Consider the following 21,515-nt stretch of genomic DNA (forward strand, 5'->3'; position numbering starts at 1 on the left):
GTAGAACTTTCTGAGGGCTTAATGGGTGTAGAATTCTTTTGCTTAGGAGGCATTTTAGAACCCAATACTGATATATATGCTTCAATATGCACTTGGAATCACTTCCAACTAATTTTTCAAACAACAGTTATGTGATTTTTTTTTTAAATACACACATTTTTCTTGCTTTTAGGAGCTTGATCTTGAAATAGTTGTAACTATGTAATTTCGGATCTCCAAGTTCTGAAATTCCTTCCTGTGGTAGTTCTCTGAGTTTTCTTTCCAACCTCACAAGTCTGATTGCGATTGGATTCTTCAAGAAAGAATTATGTGAAATCTCCCACAATGGCTTGATTATGGACAGGTCAGTAGAGCGAAGTTGTACGGGATTACAGGATCCCACATGTCATTGTTTCAACCTTCACCCCTAAAATTTCTACATGAAAAACTATAGTCCTTGCACTTTCAGCCACTTCTTACAGAATTCAAATCTGATGCCTAAAACGAAAGTTATGATGATTTTCCCTAGGTCACCTATTTGAGACAGAATTCTGGAGCCTGCAAAATGCCTAACTTCCTCAGATCATATCTCCAAAAATATAACGAACCAAGGTCTAAAAATTTTACATGAAGTTCACCAAGATTTCGGCTCCACGTAAAAATTTCAGCTTCTGAAGCCTCGTAGAAAAAGAAAGTTATAACGAAAATTCCAAGATGGCCTATTTGAAGAAGCGAAACCCTAGAATCCAAAGCTCTGATACCAAATTTTATGCAACCAGCTCACAAAAAGATAGATCAACAACTTAAAAAGTATTCTCTTCTAAGGGGGGAACCTCCTTTACATTACGTAAATGAACAATTCCTGAATGATATAAATGACAAGACCTCCTTTGTATATATAGGAGTCTAAGGGGTCACAATATAATTAGAGCCTACATAACAATAATAATGTGAAGGCATAACAATAACAATAGTGGGCTTCTATGATGCAAACAATAACAATATGGGGCTACATGGGCACAACAATAACAATAAGGGGGATACACTAGTATTATAGGGACCTAACAATCACTGTGTAAAATTTTTGTGTGTGTGCTTGCATTTATTTCTTGTATCAGCTGTGAAAACAAATGAGTATAGTAATCTGTTAGGATTCTAGGGTATAGGAATCAAATGTCTTTGCCTCTTTTTATTCATTTTGAGATTTTGTATGTCATTTTAGCCTATGAACCACTGCTGTCATAGTCTAAAGGATCATTATCTAAGGTCACTGCAAGTTTTTCATGTCATAGAGGGTCCTTAAAGACAATTAAATTTGAGAGAGTCTAAGTCTATGAGGGTCATAAGGTCATATTTTCATGTAGAGTCATTTAAGGTTCAAGGGGTATGTAATATGTATCACAAGTCAGAACCATGAATAAAACAAGTCGGGTTTCATTTATTAAAGTTTTGTGGGTCTATTGTTAATGTTGTCCATCATGTCCCCATTCCACCATTCATAATTCATCACTCACAGTTCACCATTTAATATACGTAATTCACTTTCATATAAACTTTCCATTCATACCTTCATAGACCCCTTCATTTACATTTACCATCATATGCACCCCCCCAACTGACCTCTCATCATCATTTCCATTACATCCCCCTAAATCCACAACTCATTATCATCATTCATAATTCATAATTATTACAACCCTTTACCCAAAGTTTACACCCATGACCAAAACAAGACATATGAGGCACAAATTTTCAAATTTTTGTTCATGTTGCCCTCATTCTCTCTCCAATCCATAGTTCGCGCTTTGAGAAGGTTTGACAAGTTGCACAACACAGGCTGAAAGCAGTTTGGCAGAGGTTTGAAGGCAAGTTCTTTCAAGTGTGAGAAAAGTTGTTGCACAACAACTGCACAAAATTCTTAGCTACACAATCGCTGCGCAGCTGCTTCAAGATACTTGCAAAGGTCTCCCACTACTTCTAATCGAGTTTTCTTGTTGTCTGAGGTAGGAAACATACCTTTCCAGCCACAATTTTCCCTTAAAAAATCAGTTAGACATTGATTGGAAACTCTGTGTGTGTTTGTTGCATAATAGTTGCATATATGCTACGCAAAACTTGCCTTGCTATTAGTTTGTGTCTGAGACATTCTAAATGTTGAGGGTTTGTATGTGATGCGTTAATGTATGTCTAGCATAGCCATCAGTCACATTCTCTGTCAAATTTGACCTGATTTCATTTGTATACACTCACTTTCTCATTTGGCATGTTAAAGGGTTGTCAAAGCAATAGATATTTCCCAAACCCTAAAAGTCTTTGAAACATTGTGAAAACATCCTCAGCTAGCCTACTTCATCGCGTTGTCGCCCTTTTCTTGTTGTCATCCCTTTAATTGCACCGTCAGTTAACATTTTCTCCACAGACTTTGTGTATGCCATGAAGACAGAGTTGAAAGCGTGTGTTGTAGTTTTCAAAAACCAGATGGAAAGCCCAGGGAGTAAAAGCAAAGAAAAGGGAGGGGAGGTAGTTCATGTTGAGCCTAGAAGTTTAGAGATGGTGAACTCTGACCCTACAATCCAAGTGGCATTCGAAAGGATAGGGTGCATAGCCTTATGTGAGAAAGTCCAAACGCATGGCCACCATTTTCAGCTTGCTAGTATGTTTTCCCTAAACTTTAAAGGTGACAAGGTTAAAATTGGAGACTTAGAATTCACAGTGTATGAAGAAACTATTTCTCAAGCTACAAAGATTCCATTATAGGGTGAAAGCTAGTTCAAAGGCAAGGAGTTATATGCCTCACATTTTAAAGAATTTGTAAAACCTCAATACAAAAACAAATATGACACTACATTCCCAAGAAGTTACCTATTGAGCCACTACAATCAACTATTGAAGGTAATACAGAGGTATTTTACATGTGAAGGTTGCTTCAACAAGGTGTACTAGTATCACATTAGGTTGCTTATGCACTTCACTGGAAAGAGGAGCCTAAACTTACCTTATTACCTATTCAAAAGCTTGGGCAAGATGGCAGAAAGGGTTCAGTCCAAGGGAGAGAAACACTTGCCTAGCTTATTCCACTTTGCACTGATCAAACTGTTGGTTTTGCATGAGTTAGAGAAAAGGAAAATGTCTTGGGATGGTTTCTTGTCAACTTCAGGATTGTGCTCCTATGGAAGCAGATGAAGAGGTACCTAAAGCTGAAGAGCCAGTGAAGGAATCAATGAGGGATAAGAGAGCAGCTAGTAAAGGGAAAGGCAAGATCCAAGTGGCACATGAAGAAGCACAATTTCTACATAGGTCGAGGACTAGATTGAGGACTAGATTTTCTACAAAGCAGTTGATTGAGGAGCCAACTCCTCAAAAGACCATTGATGTCCCAGAGGATATGCTAGAACAGGGTGCAGGGGGTGAGCAAGATGTTTAAATGGAGGACAAAGACCTTGAAATTACAAAGTTGCAGGACATCCTTGTTAAGGCTCATCTTACCATTGCCTATTTGCAGAAGGAGAACTGAGAGCTCAGGCACACAATAGGAAAAGCAACTAAGCAAAAGGAAAGTGACTTGTCCAAGAGGCCTCCTAGACCCACAGCCCAGGAAAAAGGAAAACAGGTAATTGATGTGGAGGAGATAAGAGAACCCAGTGTGCAACCAAGGAAACCTATGACAAGGTTAGCAGCTAAATGGAAAGAGCAGATGAAAGAAACCTTTCAATCAACAGAGAAGCCAGAGTTTGATGAATGGAAGGAGTATCAGAGGCTATTTGAGGAGATTGAGGTCTGCCAACAACAAGTTGATCAGATAACAGAGAATACTGAAATTTACAAGAGGGCCATCAATGATACCATCTTGGAAGTTGATGTTCGGGTTGCAGAAGCTTTTGACGCAGTTGACAAAGCCAAAGTATTCCTAAAATGGACTCTTCCCCTACACAGACAAATAAAGAACTATTACATAAGAAATCTAATTATGAGGAGAAGATTGAGGCTAATGAAACAAAAGCTGGCAAGAGCTAGGAGGAAACTCAAGAAGATAAAACATTCACCTAGCAATCTGCCCACAGTAGTACAGCCATCTAAAGAAGTCAAAACAACCTCTAGCAAAGAGACCAAACCATCATCCAGCAAGAAGAGGAGGTAGCTTTGGTATATTGACTGAATTTACTCATTCTTTTATCATACACTCTATTCCATTTTGCTGAAAGTCAAAATTTGTGTAGCTAAGAGCTCATTTTGCAATCACAAGAGGTCATATTTTTTTATGAAGATGTTAAAATTTGGGTACCAAAGGACAAGTGGTTCCCTAAGGCTTTGATCTTTGGCCTAGGGAAAAGTGTCTAAATTTATTTGTACTTTTCTCCTAAAGTGACTTTATAAGTGGTAAAGTCAATTTAATTTAAAAGTGACTTTATAAATGGTAAAGTTACATTCTAATTTAAAAGTGACTTTATAAGTGGTAAAGTTACATTCTAATTTAAAGGTGAGTTTATTAAACTCAATGAAGAATTAGAAAGTGAAAAAGTGACTATGGAAATAAAAGGCTAAGTGGGTCTTTATTTAAGTGGTTGTGTTAAAAAATAGAAAGTGAGAATTAAATGCACATTTATTCTCATACCTAGATCTAAATGAATCTCAACCATTAGATCTTAGGGTAATCCAAAAGGTCATTTAGAGAATAAAAGGAGAAGAGAAGAGGAAAAGATCAATTCATTCTTTCATGAGCATTTGAGAGAAAGAGAAGAGAGAGCAAGGAGAAAATTTATGAGCAGTGAGGAAGTGAAGGAGAGCAGCAAGAAGACATTTCAGCAAATCTGGGCAGCAACATTTATTGGCACGCATCCCAAGGCAAAACCGTACAGCAGGAGAAAGGCACAGATATCGAGGAAGAGGGACAGCAGCAAGGGCACGAATTTCAAGGCAGTTGTACTGCTGAAATCTATACAGTTCGTACAACAAGTTTTGGGCACGCTCTTCGACGCTGGTCGTACAACGTTTAATGTTTATATCAGTCTTTCGGATTAATCACATCGTTGAGATTGGGTCGACGTTTCGAACCAGCTAATGTGGTTCATCTTCAGGACAAGGTGAGAAATCAGTAGATCTGAGGGAATAAATAGCAAGGATGCATCACTACTCAGAGTTAGCCGTTGGAAATTAGCCGTTAGGTAATTTGTTAAATTGTTTAATAATTTAGTTGTTATGTAATAAATAAATATTATGTTTCGATATTATAATTTGATAATATAAATTTAGCTGGAAAATAGTTGTTGTGTGATAAATAAATATTATATCTTGATATTATAGATGGAATAATAATTTTAATATTATATTAAATATTATAATAATATTGTTAGTTAGGGTTTGACCCATAATATTAGAAACTAGCTGTTATGAAGAAATCATAAGTTAAATCATCTATAACTAATTGATTAAATAATTTAATATTATTAGTTCTTGTAATAATATTAAATCTAATCAATAATGTGTTGATGGTATTCTTATTATTATTATGATTATAGAAATTCATTAGTTTAGAACTATTATTGTAAAATTTTAAATAAATATATTAAATTCCTATAATAATAAAATATAATTATTTTAATCTATTATTTTAATATCTATAAGGATAAAAAGACTATAATTGGAATTTGGTAATTTGCTAAATAATGTATTGATGGTATTCATATTAAAATTATTAATTTAGAATTATTATTATAATATTTTGTATTCAGTTATAATTCAAAGAATGGTATTCTTATTATTTTAAATTCAATATATTAATTATTTTGAAAAAATAGTATATGGAAGGAGGAAAACTACACTACCAAACAAAGAAAAATAATATTGGATCCAGGGGGATAAAGCCAAAAGGTGAGAAGGGAGACCCAACATGAACAGAAAGGGGAGAGGAGAGGGAAGGGAAGAAGGGTCAAGAGGAGAGAGCTGGAATCCAGCTTTTACTTAATTTCCAGCCATCATCCCTATTGAGGTTTTCGGCATGCCTCTCTATTTCAATTGCTTCTCTGAGTTTCCTGTGATGGAAATGGTCAACCCTAGCGATGACTTTGGATTCTTCAATGCAGACATGGTGTTTCAATTTCACAGAGTGCTCGGCAAGGGCTGATGTGCGAGAGCGATTGTGTCTAATGTCAGCTGCATGCTCACCGATTCTCTGTTTAATAGACCTACCTGTCTCTCCAATGTAGGGGATACCACAGGAGCAGGGAATGAGGTAGACCCCTTTCGTGTCTTTAGGGTCAATAGGGTCTTTAATGGATCTCAAGGAATTTTTAATGGTCTGGAGAGGTTTGAAAGAAGAAGAGACATTCATCTTTTTAAGGATATGGGCAATCCTATCCGTGGTCCCTTGGATATATGGGAGATGAACCTTGGCGATAGGATCAGCATGGGTGGGTTTTTCTCTAGGCACTTTGCTGGCTTTGTGAAAGGCCTTGAGGCACTCGGTCCTGTTGTACCCATTATTTTGAAAAACTTCAAGAAGATGAGATTTCTCCTGATCAAGGTGGATATCATCAGAGATTCTTAGAGCGCGGGTAGCAAGGGTGCTGAGAACCCCGAATTTCTGAGCAGGGAAGTGATGGGAACTGGCATGGAGATACTGTTCCATGTGGGTCTTCTTTCGAAAAACTTGGTGACAGACGGAACCATCATCTCTCCTAGAAAGGAGAATGTCAAGAAAGGGAAGGCGGCCATTCTCCTCAATTTCCATCGTGAACTTGATGGACTCTGACTGAGAGTTAAGGTGGTTAAGAAACAAATCAAGTTTCTCACGACTGTGAGGCCAAATGACACAGGTGTCATCAACAAATCTCTTCCATTTTTTAGGGCAAAATTGAGCGTAGGCTAAGGCCTTGCTCTCAAAATCCTCCATAAACAAGTTAGCTATGATAGGGGAATGAGGGGAACCCATCGCAACATCGCAAGTTTGCTCATAGAACTCACCCTGGAAACTAAAGAAAGTTGAGGTGAGGCAGAGGCCTACAAGCTTGGCAGTGTTTTCATCAGTGGTGCAATTAATGATATCAATGGCCTCTTGGATGGGGATTTTGGTGTATAGGGATACAACGTCAAAACTCACCAACAAATCTCCAGGCTCTAATTTGATATCTTTCCACTCTTGAACAAAGGAGGCAGAGTCTTTAACGAAAGACTCAGTGCGACCAACAAGAGGCTTGAGTTTTTGGGCAAGGAATTTCGCAAGAAGATAGGTAGGTCTGCCTATTGTGTTGACAATAGGCCTTAAGGGGGCCCCAGGTTTATGAATCTTTGGAAGGCCATAGATTCTAGGGGTAAGGGGATTGCTTTCGATGAGCTTCCGGGAGGGGAAGGAGAGAGGAATCTGCTTTAATCGCAGATGCTACCTCTTTCGAAATAGACTTAATGGGATTCTTCTTGAGCTTGATGTAACTTCCACTGCTAGAAAGATGGTCGACCATTTTGTGGATATAATCAGGCTTACCAAGAATGACGACAGCCCCACCTTTGTATACCTTAAGGACGACAATGTCAGGGTTGTCCCTAAGGGATTTAAGGGCAAAAAACTTGGCCTTGCTCAGGTTTTTCTTAGGAGGCTTAGCTTTCCTAAGAACCACAGCACAGTGCTGTCTAATGGTTTCCTTGACAATGCCTGGAAGGTCCTTGATCCCAAACTCGATGTTACAGATAATGTCATCGATAGGAATCCTACTGGGGTCAAGGGCAAAATTGAGACCTTTATTAAGAAGGCTCAGGACAGAAGGGTCAAATTTCTTGCTAGACAGATTAATCACATTTTTAATTCCTAATAAAGATTTATTATTATTAATATTAATGTTATTATTATTATCATCATTCTTATTATTATTAATATCGTTATTATCATTATTGTTGAGCTGATAAATGGAAAATGTCTTGTTGTTATTAACATTGAGGGAGTCCTTATTCTTATATTTGAAAGAATTAAATAAATGTTTATTGTAAATATTAGTATTATTAACCACATTTTTAATTCTTAACAAAGATTTATTGTTATTATTATTTTTATTATTGTTAAGCTTATAAGTGGAATATGTTTTGTTGTTATTATCATTGAAGGAGTCCTTATTCTTATGTTTGATAGAATTAAAAGAATGTTCATTGTATATATTAGTATTATTAATAATATCGTTATAATATTTGTTATTGTTCTTATGATTATTAGTGTTATAACTGTCTACGTTAATGTTTTCAATTTTGATTTTATTGGAAGAGTCGTTGTTGCAGTTCAAAAAGACCAAGCCTGGTTGGTTGATGGTATTGGAGGACAGAGCGGAGATAGCATCAGTGTTGAGGGATTGGAGAGGTGGAGGGATGGTGCAGGGCAGGGAGGGTGGTTGCAGATAAGAGGATGGAGTGGAAGGCGACGGAGTGGAAGAAATACGGTCAGAGAGGGACAGCGAGGGAGACGAAGCAGGTTCACGCCAATCGAGTGAAGGGAGAGTCGGATCCGGAGGAAGAACTGGATCTGGATGAGCTGTGGAAACATTTAATGTTGTTTTATTGTTGGAAAATTTTTGTTTTAGCTATTTGCTGATTGGCACAATTTTGAGGCAAAGTTCAAGCACGAAAATCGAGATAAGTTGTAATTTGTGGTTTGCTGGAATTTTTATTGTGTATTTCAGTTTCTTTGTAAAACCATTCTCATAAATAAAGAAGAGCTCTCAAACTGGTTTTCCTCAAGAGTTGTAAGGGGTTTTTCCAGAGTCACATTGACCAAAAATCACTGTGTTATTTTCTGTGTGTGGCTGTCATAATTTTGTTGTGTTTTATTTTTGCAATTTCAGCAAAAGTGAAATCTCTAAATTTGTGTTTTCAGAAAATTATTGTCATTTCCAGATTTTAGAATTTTTATCATGCTTGGATTTAAAACTAAATGCATGGAGTGATAAGGAAAACTGATAACTGGAGTGGGGGTTGAAATTTCTTCATGGTATCAGAGCTTGGTTCGCTGAAAAGTGCAGTTTGGAACAACAAAGTGAAAATTACAGCAAGCTAATTTTTACACAGAAAATAGAAACCTTTACCACAGATTTGAAAATTTCAGTTTGGTAGGACAGTGAAACATGTCTTTGGGTTTGAGAGTTGAAGATAGGTTGGATGGGCAGAACAACTACAGTGCATGGAAAGAAAGAATCCAGAGCATCTTTGAAGAAGCAGAAGTCTGGGGCATTATGGTAAATACCACACAGAACCCAGTAGTAGTACCCGCTGACCCTGTACAGTTGGCAAAGTTTAACAAAAAGAATGTTAAGGCAAAAAGATTGATTCTTGAAGGAATCAAAGACCATGTCATTCCTCATGTGAAAGGAAAGACTTATGCACATGAGATGTGGACAACCTTGACCAATATTTACCAGAGCTCAAATGAAAACAAAAAAAATGGTCCTAAAGGAGAAACTGAATGCCATTAAAATGGCTAAGGCTGACAGTGCTACAACATACCTCACAAAGATCACTTCAGTGAGAGATGAGTTGGCAGCCATACGTGAGATCATTGGACCCACTGAGTTGGTGAGAATTGTTTTGAATGGTCTTCCCAAGACTTGGGAGAATTTTGTGGATGGCATTGTTGCACAGGAAAACCTTCCCGATTGGGAGAGGTTGTGGGATGATTGCATTCAGAATGAGATCAGAAAGAACCATCTTGGGGCAGCCAAACAAGTGGAGGAGGATGACAATGTGGCATTGTTAGCAAGAGGCAAGAAGGGCAGAGCAAAGAAGTAAGCTTCCAACAGTGGAGGCAAAGGCAAAGGTAAAGGCAAGCAGCAGAACAAGGAGAAGGACTATTCCAAAGTCAAATGTTGGAATTGTCAAATGTTGGGACACTATGTTGTTGTGTGTTCGGAGAAGAAGAACAAGAAAGGGAAAGACAAACCCATGGTAGCGTCTACAGAGATAGAGAGCTTCTCAAAGAGATTTGATCGGTAGTTTGGGTTCATAGCTTGTGAGGCCACTAGTGTAGGATCACCTGCCATACAGGTTCAGAGGGAGTATGCACTCCTCGCTACTAGCAGAGCATCTTCTAGCATTTGGTATGTTGACAGTGGCGCTTCCCGCCACATGACAGGAGTCAGAGAGTACTTCTCAGAGCTTTCGGAGGGTGATATTGATATGGAGGTAGTACTTGTTGATGACAGCATTGTTAGAGCAGTCGGTGTGGGGACATTGACATTTGATGGGGGACCTAAACCTCCCTTGAAAGTGTCAGATGTTCTATTACTATATGTGCCTGGAATGAAGAAGCACCTGATATATGTTTCAGCACTTGAGGACAGAGGGTATGATGTGTTGTTCAGGAGAGGGCAGGTGCTTATATATCCTAGGGGAACTCGAGCTTCTTTAGCTAGAGAGATTAGTGTGCACCATGCCAAGGTGTACAAGTTCTCATTCCAACCCCTAATGGCATTGAGTAGCAGCACCCGAGACAAGACCGACAGCAGATCTAGCAGTTCAGAGTTGTGTGAGATTTGGCACTGCAGGATGGGGCACATGTATCAAACTTCCTTAATTCCACTTTGGGAGGGTTAACTTCTTATGGAAGCCATCCATAAGTAAATCCATTGATGAAGTTAAATCCCCTCGGAAAATTCTTATTGTTAGAAAGTTTTTCAGCATGGATACTATTTTTATTTTCAGGAATCCCTTCGAGTACACTATCGATTTTAGGAGTCCTCTCCTTTAAGTTTCCTATAATCTGTTCCATCTTTATTTCCAGTTTTTCCTTATTTTCCTTCATCTTATGTTCTATTTCATTTTGAAAATTGACCAAATCCACCTCTTTCATTGACTTATCATCCAATTTGTTGATTTGACTTTCTAAATTTGATAGCTTTTTTTCCACTAGAAAAATCGTAATTTTATTCATATTGAGTAAAATTACATGTTGTAGATGTTGTAATAGCATATGTTGTATCAAAACTTGTCCCGCTGAAAAATACGGGATCTAATAATCATTAGCTGTCTATCTATGCTTTCCTACCTTTCTTTTTTTCCACTTTCTGCCAGCCTTCATTGTTAGGCATGGCTGTTACAATAGTCATTTGAGCTTCGTTTGTGGCAGCCAATATTTCTTTTTCAAAATCTGAGCTTGCAGTAGAGTATGCTCGTTTGCTGCCTCCAATTTCTTGCCCAGGGGTGTGTTTCTCATATTGTTGCTGTGGGTTGCTTGTTTTTGGATCTGTTGCATATTCAATCAGATTTTCATCATTCTGTAGGTTGTGTGGAAAACTTTCTTTGCTGATTTCTGGATTATTCCTTCCATCTTCTGCTTCTTGAGGTATACTGGTGGTTTCTGCATTCTTTTCCTCTTCTATATCTTCTACCCATGTGGCTGAAAACTGCCATCCTTTCGGCTTTGGTGGCTGTCTTCTTTTCCTATCTTTTTTGTTTTGTGGGCATGCATTCTGAAGATGACCAGTTTGTCGGCATATGTGGCAGCGGAAAGCAATATTTTCATAATCAAGTGGTTGTGCCCATTGCTTTTCGTTATGGAGTAAGAGAATGTGATCTGGTAAGCCTTGACTGAGATCAACCTCCACACAGATCCTGGCAAAAGTATAGATATCCTTGGATAGGCGCTCATTGTCTACTTTTAAGAATGTCCCCAAGGCATTGCTGATGCCTTCCAATACTTTGTAGTGCCAAAAGTGTAGAGGTAAGTTATATAATTTTACCCACACTGGCATTTTGGAAACCACCATGCTGTTTGGGTCGAAATCTGGGAACCAAGATGTCATAAAAAGGCCAGCATTACCCCAGAACCATGGTCCCTCGTGCAATGCATATTCCTTGTCTTTTATGGTGTCGAATTTGACAATAAAAAATCCCTTTGAACAGAGATGGATATCGCAGTTTTCTGTCCATATGGAGTAAATCCATTGACGAAGGGCTTCCGGTTTGGGCCAAAAACCATTAAACCTGCATATCACTGCTTTAGTTAAATAATCAGCATGTATTTGATTTACCTCAGGTATGGCGATTGTTAATGCAGGGTTCTGTGTTGTCTGCTCGACAATGTAGGCCCCTGGGGTTGTAGCTTGCTGTTCTGTTTTCGCTTGAGGTTCCATCTTCCCTTTTACTGCATCTTTGAAGGAAGCAGGTCCTTTTGAGCTTGTGCCGGAACAGCCTCCGCGAAGTCTTGTGCTAAGACAGATGGTTGAGTCATTGCCTATGCCATATTCTTTTAGCTTGTGCTCCTCCTGCAGTACTTTCCCAGTGTAGAGCAGGAGTTGTTTGCATGGTGGGATTCCAGTCCTTTCTTGTATCCTTTGTTTGAGTGTTTTTTTCAGCTCCCATTTCCCTATCTTGATGCATATTGTGTTCCCTCCCATGGATTTGATAAAGAGATTACTTTTTCTTCCTTCGTGCATATCCGATGCAGGTGCTTTAGACTCTATTGTTGGGATGTTTTGCTGATCCATCACAACCATCGCATCTCTCTGTTGCCAGCTCCATTCTATGATCTGAGGCTACGATCCAGAGCTGAGAGGAGACTTTTTGTTATCAGTTCTCCAGATCTGGTTTTGGTGAATGTGCCTCCCAATTTGGTTTTGGTACAAGTTTTTCCTTATATTGTATTCCAGATCTTTTGGATCCTTGACATGACTGTAATCTAAGTGCCCTTTCGTAGTGAGAGGGATCAATCTAGGTCCTTGCAAAATCCGTTCAAGATCTGCACTAGTGGAATCGGGATCCAGTCGCCGCACTCTGGATTGCTCAGGTCGAGCCAGCATTAATGCGTTGCGGACGAAAAAAGACTGCCTGCAGCCAATGTGGGCTATTACAGGGTTGGATCCGATTGCCATGATCACTATTGTTATCAATCCAGAGACTGGATACCTCAGATCTGGAAGGACGAGACTCCATTCCGTCAAGCTGTAGCACAGATCTGCCTCCACTCCTCCCCTATGGATGCTTGGTTCCCACAGCGAGGTGTTAATCTCCTCATGCACCGGATTTTTCCGTGGGGTTGCTTCTAGGACAAAAACAGAAGGAGAAAATCCAACTGCGTTTGTGACAGATCGATATACTTTGCTTGTAAAGAGAGGTAACCTTACCCATTTCAGATCCAGCCCAGATCTAATGCTCTTTTGATTTTTGAGCGCTCCACCCTGCGTTACTATGGCTCTCGGATCCAAACCCCACTCAAAACTACGCCTCTGATTGCCATCGCTTGATCCATCCAGTGTTGCTCCGCCCCTTCTCTCCTCTGCGGCATCGATCAGGGAGAGATTTGTGTTCTCTGTCCCTGCCCTTTCCTCTCGGTGCATCTCTTCTTTCCCCCCTGATTGCACTGGTGTGCTTCGATCTAGTGCTGATCTCGCCAGGATAGGAGCCATCGAATCAGCGATCCGAGATCTGGTTCTCTCCGCGGAGCAGATTTCTCCTTCTTGCCTTCTAAGTTTGATAGCTAGTTTTGTATATCTACATATTCTTCATGAGTCATGGAGGAGTTTTCTAGAGGTTTAATTGCTGAAGTCAATTTTGGATCTTTCTTTGGAGCCATGGGAAATAGTTAGATGTTGGAACATGTCTAATTTTTATTTTTATTTTTATTTTTTGAAATTGAGCTTGCTAATCCTAGGAAAAAGCTCTTAAAATCAACTAAAATTCCAAAAGAAATATCTCATAAATTATTAGGAGTCAGAATTTGAAAATTTTGCACATGCCATTTGCTATGTCTGCTCAGGATTCAGATATTTTCAGAACCTGAAACTTCACTAAAAAGATTTTTATATCAAAAACTCCAAGATGGCTCTTTTAGAACTGATTTCAAGAATAGTCACAAACCCTATCTTCCATACACTATATTTCCAAAATTATAGCAAATCAGAACTTGAAATTTTGTCCACTTCAATATTTTTCCTCAGTCACCTCAAAATTTCACTATATGAAAAGTTATAGCAAATATACAAAGATGACTCATTTGAGACTAATTTCAGGATTATTCACAAACCCTAACTTTCAAAGGCTATATCTTTGAAAGTATTGTGAACCAAAACTTGAATTTTTTACATGTACTCCGCTATTTCATCCAGTTGCCTGAAAATTCCGTTGTCTGAAACATCCTAGGAAAAAAGGTATGGTGAAAATGGCACGAAGTCTTGATTGAAGGAGAAAAACCCTAGGATCAAAGCTCTGATACCAAATGTTACAAACCATATACTTTAAAAATGATAAGAAGTCAATGAATGCAATTCACTTCGAGGGGGAAACCTACTTTTACAATGAATACAATACAAAAGATAAGATGTGATGATCCTAAGACTAGGTCTCCTTTGGATATATATGGGAGACAAGGGGTACAATTATAATGAAAGGGTGCAATAAAAGGTTCTAGCCTACCTAATAATATAACAAATAAACTAATAATCAATGTTTATTAGGCTTTAATATAGGGGCCCAAGGGCCTTAACAATCTTCCAAAACCTGAAAAAGCAAGGTTCCTGTTTTTTCCCTCTTTTTTTAATTTGGTTATCACGCTCTCTTGGAAACAGCATTTATCAATCTGTCCTCAGCTCCAGCATTTTTATCTGCTTGTTACTATTAGAATCACTTTTCTTTCCAATGTAGTCTACCATATAAATTTTCTAGTTTCTCTGTTTTGCAAATAAGAATGAAGGAGATTGTGAAAGATTTGCTGATCCTTTATTCATAATTTATTGTATTGCTCTAGGTCTTTTTTGCAGTTGTTGGGGCAAATGGGAGTATTGTTAATGTTTTGAAGACTGCACCAGCCATTTTTCTGTTTTCTTTAATACAGGTTGCAGTTCATCTCGCTGTAATTTTGGGAGTTGGGAGAGTTCTAAGGTTGGAGCAAAAGGAATTGTTGTTGGCCTCAAATGCAAATGTTGGAGGCCCTACAACAGCTTGCGGAATGGCTACTGCAAAAGGTTGGAAGACATTAATTGTCCCTGGGATTCTTGCTGGAATATATGGAATATCAATTGCAACATTGCTTGCAATTGTGTTTGGAGTGGCTGTTTTGAAACATATGTGAAGTATGGGAGCAGGCAATTATTGTTTCCATATCATCTCATTCGCCATCTTTGCAATCATCTATGCGGTGGATGATTGTAAGAAATGCAGGGTTTCTTTGTACGTTGCTATGTGAGTTTATGCCACGTTGCCTATTGGACTATTTCTTAGATGCAATATCACCTTGACTAAAGGTAATTCACAGGTAGAAGCTAAAAATATTACAGTTTTCATGCTTGGAAGCCATCAAGTGGTTAGAAAAATTGTTACAACTAATTAGAAACAACAGATTTGTATCTTGTGCTACGCTCACTAATTGAAAAATTCCTCTTGATTTGCCCATTCCCATGAACTCCTGATTTTGAGAGAAAGTGCTGCTTTTGTGACTTAGATGAAAATTTGGTTCACCAATGCCTTCTGATCTGTTTCTGCGATGTTATTTAATCTGTCTCTCATTTTCTTCAACCATTCTCCGGAAGCCAAAACTTGCTGATCACCAGTTATAAGATGATCCCCAGTCATATAAGGTGATTGCAGTCACAGCCATTGTCAGTTTCAACTAGAGAAGTCCAGACTCCACACATACAAATGCTGTTCTTAAGGAATTATCTTAATCTAGAGGTCCAGCTGTTAACAAATAGCATTTTTTATTCTTGAACCATTTGCTCATTGAGACTTTCCACCTATATTTTCTGTTGATTTGTCGAATATAAAGTACCCGACGAATTCATTGAAATGCAAACCATCGGGTAGCTGGACATCAGCACTCCCAATACTTGTTAATTTGTGCACAAGGATTAATGTCATTACTCACATTTTATGGCCCTTCACCTTTTCTCTCCAAATTTTGTAGCTCAATGGTCAATAATGGACACATATGGTAGGTCTCTAAGAGATATTTGATGTTTCTCCTCTCCAAATTTCGTAGCTCAATGGTCAATAATGGACACATATGGTAGGTCTCTAAGAGATATTTGATGTTTCTCTCGTCGAATTCTGCTGTGACGAAATCAGGAATGTTGCTCATTCATAAATGATAAAAGTGATTATTAACAAGCACTGGATTAAATTTTCAGGAAGAGTTGTTGGTTTTTCCCTCCTGAATTAATCTCTTCTTAGAGCATGGAAAATTTCAAGGGCTAATATTTGCAGATGGTCTAAATTTTTATGCTTTTTCAAAAAAAAAACCATTAATTTCCATTTTCCCTTAAAATCATTCGCTCAAATTCTATAGGATAAAATTATTCTATCTTAAAAATCACCAAAATTTTATAAATGCTATATAGAATTAATAGAAATGTGAATATTTTTACAAAAGTGTCGCAAAACATTTTATAGGTTTCATATTAGGAACTAGTAAGATTTGCCAAGGTTTCTAAACTTTAAGATAAATTTTCATCCTTAAAATTTCCCTTGCCCTAGAACAATATGTGTTGTGTATGTTAGATGGTATTGTCATTAATGCCAACGTTGGTTCTTGAACGCACTTAATATTTGTCTAGTTTGCAATGATTTAAGCTCCAAATCTCTAGAAGCCATAGAAAACCCTAGAAGCCAGACACTTTGAATATTTTGAGAATGAAGATCTGTGAATTTGTCTCCATGTCCCTCATCAGGAGATGCTCCTCGTCAAGTCGATCCCAACGGTATATGGCACACCTTGAGACTCTGCACCATTTGAGAGTTATACCAAGTTAAAGTTAATGTCACCTGCATGTGGTCAATGTCCCCATAAGCTAGATGATGTGGCAACCTATCATTGGCTAAGGATAACAAGGGCTTTCATTAAAGAATTGAATCAAAATTCTTTATGGCTCATATCATGAGGATATAAAGGATCTTTATTAAAAAAGATTAAATCAAATAATTTTTGAAGGGGTTTTAATTTTCAAAATCAATTAAAGAAAAAATGGCTGGGTTTGGCTCAAATATTTATTTCAAATTCAAATTTTGCCTCCCATTGGCATAAGTCGGCCTCAACTATGGCCCCTCCTCTTCACTAGATAAAGTGACTCGATTCACCTCAAATTGCAGGCATTCATCGTCTGGTCATGTTGTGAATTCTGCAGCCCAATTAATAGTCACGAATATCTGGTGCAGGATGATGTCTGGAGGTTTTTTTGTTTGGTACTTCAAATGCTATCTATTACACAGTGGTTGCACGTTGGGTAAGTAAGAACAGTCGGCCTCTCGTGAAAGGACAATCTTAGATCTCTACGGCCTTTAGGCAGTATCGACTCTCTGGAACAACATGCCGAAATTTTAAAAGAATTTTAGGTTGACTTTATATCCTTTGTTTACGGTCTTTTGCTAGAATTCGTGAGCATACCTGAAGCTAGTCTGTTTCACCAGCCCTAATCAGAATATTTGCACTCAAGCATTACAGATCATGAGGTGCCAAAACTCGTATTTCTGAGGGCGTCTATGTTCGGACTTACAGAAGAAATCAGCGTGGCCCCTTCGTACTGAAATTTTTTGTGGAGTCCAGTTGTCCAAGAATAGAGTTCACTACATTTTTGAATTAGTTGAACGTGATTCTGGAAGAACTGCTGCCTGTGGACAATGTAGCGTGCACCAGGATGGACCTGCATAAAGATTACGTTAAAAAGTTGTGGAAGACTGCAGTATTTGGAGCTGTAGAACATCATGAAGTTGTTGAGTTGCGTAGAAATCTGAGTGTAGTACTGCTTAAGAGAGTATTCAACATCTTGCATGAAAACAATCCAGAACTTGTGAACTGTTCATGAGTCACTAGCCCAAGTGCGGCCTTCTCTCTGTGTTTTGAACCCTTAGATAACATGTTGAGCATGTAGACCCTGAAATCTGCATATGAAGGTCTATGCAATTCTCCTAATGCAAATCTCTGTTACATTGTATGGAATATCCTTGGATCGTTGACCATGTAGATCTCTGAAATCTGCATATGAAGGTTCAAGTCAAGGAGCAGTAGAAGTGATCTTTGGCAGTACCAACAGAGTGGAAGCTATGTGTGCATGGAACCTACAGGAAGAATCTGGAATAGATTCTTAGGACTGACAAGGTGTCATATCAATTTTGCAATTTTTTTGCCACATGATATAGCTTCATATATACATCTTCAGATATAACTAGAGGACTGCCACCATATCATAATTGCAACGAAAAGCCTGTGTTATAGTGCTGACATTATATTGCAGAAGAATCAAAAGCATGTTTGTTGAAGGCATAGGCTGCTAGATGAGTCTATGCTAGGACTTGAAATTATTGATAAACAGAGACCAGTGTGGCTAGCGTTGTTTGCAAAAAAGTATATTGCAAGCATGTATTATCGGAGAATAGTTTGTAACATTACTAACCGGAGTTTGTTGTTATTAAGAATACTTGTACTGTGAGCACGATTGCCAACTAGTTTTATTGAACCAAATCACTTACACGCTACTAGGGTTTTTGCTCTATGAACAAGTATGTGTGTACTGTTGCTTGGTAACCTTGATGTTTGTTGAACAAACTATTTGATGTGACAGCGTTTTCATGCATGCTCTTGTTGTGAAGATCTGTTGGATGACATGATAAAAACAGAGGTCAAAGCATTGAAGAAAAGTGGACATACTGACAGCAGAGAGATGTTTGATGATTCTGTGTTTCAGCTACAAAAGATCTTATGACAGTTGAAGTACAGCAAAGGTATTGAGTACTTGAGGTTTGGGAGATTCATAATGCTGGTAAGGTTTTTGGTGTTGACATAGATTTTCATTGATGTCAATATGGCAATATTCTAGGAACCAAAGGAGGCAAAACAGAGCTATCGGAGCTACAGAAGGAGTCATATATATGCCAAAGAAGAACATATCGGAGGAGCAAAACAGAGCTATCGGAGCTCAGGAGGAGCCATATCGGGAGCAATATATGCCAAAGGAAGAACTATCGGGAGTATCGCATATGCCAAGAGTATAACGAAGGAGTACAAAGAGCGGAGGAGTATATATATGTATAGATGTGATATAATAACACGGACCCGAACAGGTTATAGCAACAATCCTTAATATGACATCGTATCCACGTTCAACAACTAACTGGCGGGTTTGTAATAGTGGCAGCGGTTTTTGGGCAGACTCAAGGCTGTAAGTGGTATTTAGGGCTGATCACCCGATACCATTCATCAACCAACGCGTGGCAGGAGAAGGAGAGAGGAAACCGCCTTATCAGGCGGGTAATCCTCGTGCATGTAGCTCACCCGATATCGTTGTCGAGCGTTGGATCAAATACGGTTTTGATCTATGGTGTAGGATCACCAAGCAGCGTTGTTGGTCGGGTGTAATATCAACCGTTGGATGGGATGGTAGGATCTACGGTGGAGGATTGATCCGAAAAAAGGTAAGCATCGATAAACGTGCCAAGGCTATGGATAAGCGGAAAATGCAAGTTCCCGTGTGTTTGTGTATATTTCCAATATACAAGGGTTGTAATAGAATTAAAGGGAAAACTGCCGAATGCGATATACTATGGACCCAACGGATGTATTAACAACCGTTTAATATCATATCACGTCTGCCTCATCGGAATTATCATATCATAAGTCTTAACGGGATGCCACATTGAAATAGCAGATTGCGATATACAGTTGCGGACCCGATGGTCCTATTATATCGCGCCCTAATGATATATCACGTCCATCATGTCGGGAGTTATGTATCGCAGAGTTTAAAGCCCGTGTCACGTTAAAACTGCGATTGCGATAATAACGTGGACCCGACTACACCATTGCAATATGATTTAACATATTATCACATCCGTCACATATCGCATATATTGTAAAGCCTTGCCACTCTATAAAGCGCTGATTGCGATAAAGGTGTGGAGGAGCGGACCTGATGAAGTTATAGATGCAGGTGTAATGCATTTGAAGTCCGGCCTTAAGCTTTTTGGTCGGGTTTTTCCATATATTCCTATGTATTTCAATATTTGTATTGCCCGGGGTTTTTTAGGCCAAAAGCTTATAATAACGGTTCCAATAGTTCAATGGGCCTAAAAGATGGTGATTGCGATTGCGATGGTGACGTGGCAAAGGAAGCCGGAAAGCCAGGAAGCCGAAGGACAAGCCAGCGCAGAGGAAGCCAAAGCGACATGAAGAATTGGGAAGCCGAAGAGGCAAGCAAGTGCGGAGGATGCTGAAGCGAGCGTTGAGGAAGCCGAAGAGCCAGCGGATGGTTGAAATCAACAGTCAGAGGCATTAGGAATACATAAAACAGGGAAAACAAGGAAAGGGTGTGTGCGTGTGAATAATTAGAGTTAGAGGAAGCCAAAGTTCAGGCAGAGGCAAAAGAAGCAAGAGAACATAAGTGAATCATAAGCTCAGCAGATTTGGGAGTAGAGAACTACAGCAAAACAGATTCTGACAGTTTACAATAAAGGGTTGGAGCCTCAAAACTGAAAGGATTGGAATCCTTGGGAGTTGGTGCTCCTAAGTCCAGGATTGTTGTCTTGGCAAAACAGAGTTGGTGCTCTGGAGGTTGGAGCCTCACAAAAGTCCAAGTTGGTGCTTGGCAACTGATTGCAACCATTTATATATTGTATCTATTTTATTGCACAAATTATATTAATAAAAGCATTTATTCCATTAGAGAGTAGGAGGGAAAAATCAAGGGTTTGCAGAAAATGGCCGCCGCAACTGCAGCTTGCCCTTTTGCCGCTGGAATCAACTGGGCAAAGATCTTCACCGCGCAGCTGAAGTATCGAAATGGGAAGGAAGACTACAGGCGATTGGGGAATCGCTGCCCCCTTACGGAAGACGTTAGATCTAGTGAAGATCTAGAATTTGGAACGGCGGATCGAGCTTCTGAAACGCAAAAGAAAATCGTTCTACAGTTAACCTACACCTCTCAATCCGCCGCAAACCTGATAGATTCGGCTCTCTGGAATCGTTGTCATGACAAAAACACGGAAGAAAACCTGGAAGCAATGTGGAGGGCTCATGAAAACACAGTCTTGGCATCTATACAGACAATCAGTTACATGCTTTCACAGATCCAAGGCAAAGTGGCCCACGGCGACCAACTTACAGCGGCAGATAGGAAATGTTTAGAGAATTTTGGGGCTGAGTTTAGGACTTTCTTGAGAACGATGGCGAGGGTTTCCCAGGTGCCGCCAGAACCCATCAAACTTCGATATGGCGTAGGGGTTTCAACTCGCCTCCGATCAGATCGGCAAACCCATCTTGTTTCGGTCATGCTTCAAGATAAAGACCACAGGAGCGATCCACTGCGCAGGGGTACAGATCTGGCTCAACAAAGGCTCCACAGCACCGATCTAACCCATACAGATGCAGATCTGATTCAGATCTTCATCAAATTGCTTGAAGGAAAACACTACTGCATGCGGCTCAGGAAGGCAACAAGCATCCAGGAGTTAAAAAAGGAAATACAGGGCCGCCATGGAATCCCAGAACGATTACAAAACCTCATTTATTCAGGGTTCAATCTGCAAGACAACAAAACCCTGCAGCATTATGGCATAGCTAATGATTCAACCATTAATCTAACCCTCCG

General features: G+C 39.1%; 1 protein-coding gene across 4 annotated transcripts in view; it reads left to right on the forward strand.

Annotated features, from left to right (window-relative positions):
- The window catches only part of LOC149186881 (uncharacterized), a 289,536-nt gene extending 274,203 nt beyond the window's left edge, over positions 1–15,333 (forward strand). For 2 of the 4 annotated variants that reach the window (XM_089411189.1, XM_089411190.1), the window contains one exon: positions 14,777–15,333. In XM_089411189.1, the coding sequence (XP_089267315.1) occupies positions 14,777–15,013 (237 nt within the window). In that variant the 3' untranslated portion in view covers positions 15,014–15,333. Of the gene's footprint in view, positions 1–14,689 lie in introns of all 4 variants that reach the window. The other 2 variants (XM_089411188.1, XM_089411191.1) reach the window with 2 other exon arrangements.
- The last annotated feature ends 6,182 nt before the right edge of the window (positions 15,334–21,515 follow it).

Source organism: Pinus tabuliformis, chromosome 3_1 (assembly GCF_031772625.1).
Source record: "Pinus tabuliformis cultivar Carrire ecotype Pingquan chromosome 3_1, CPIR1, whole genome shotgun sequence".
Classification (NCBI taxonomy): Eukaryota; Viridiplantae; Streptophyta; class Pinopsida; order Pinales; family Pinaceae; genus Pinus; species Pinus tabuliformis.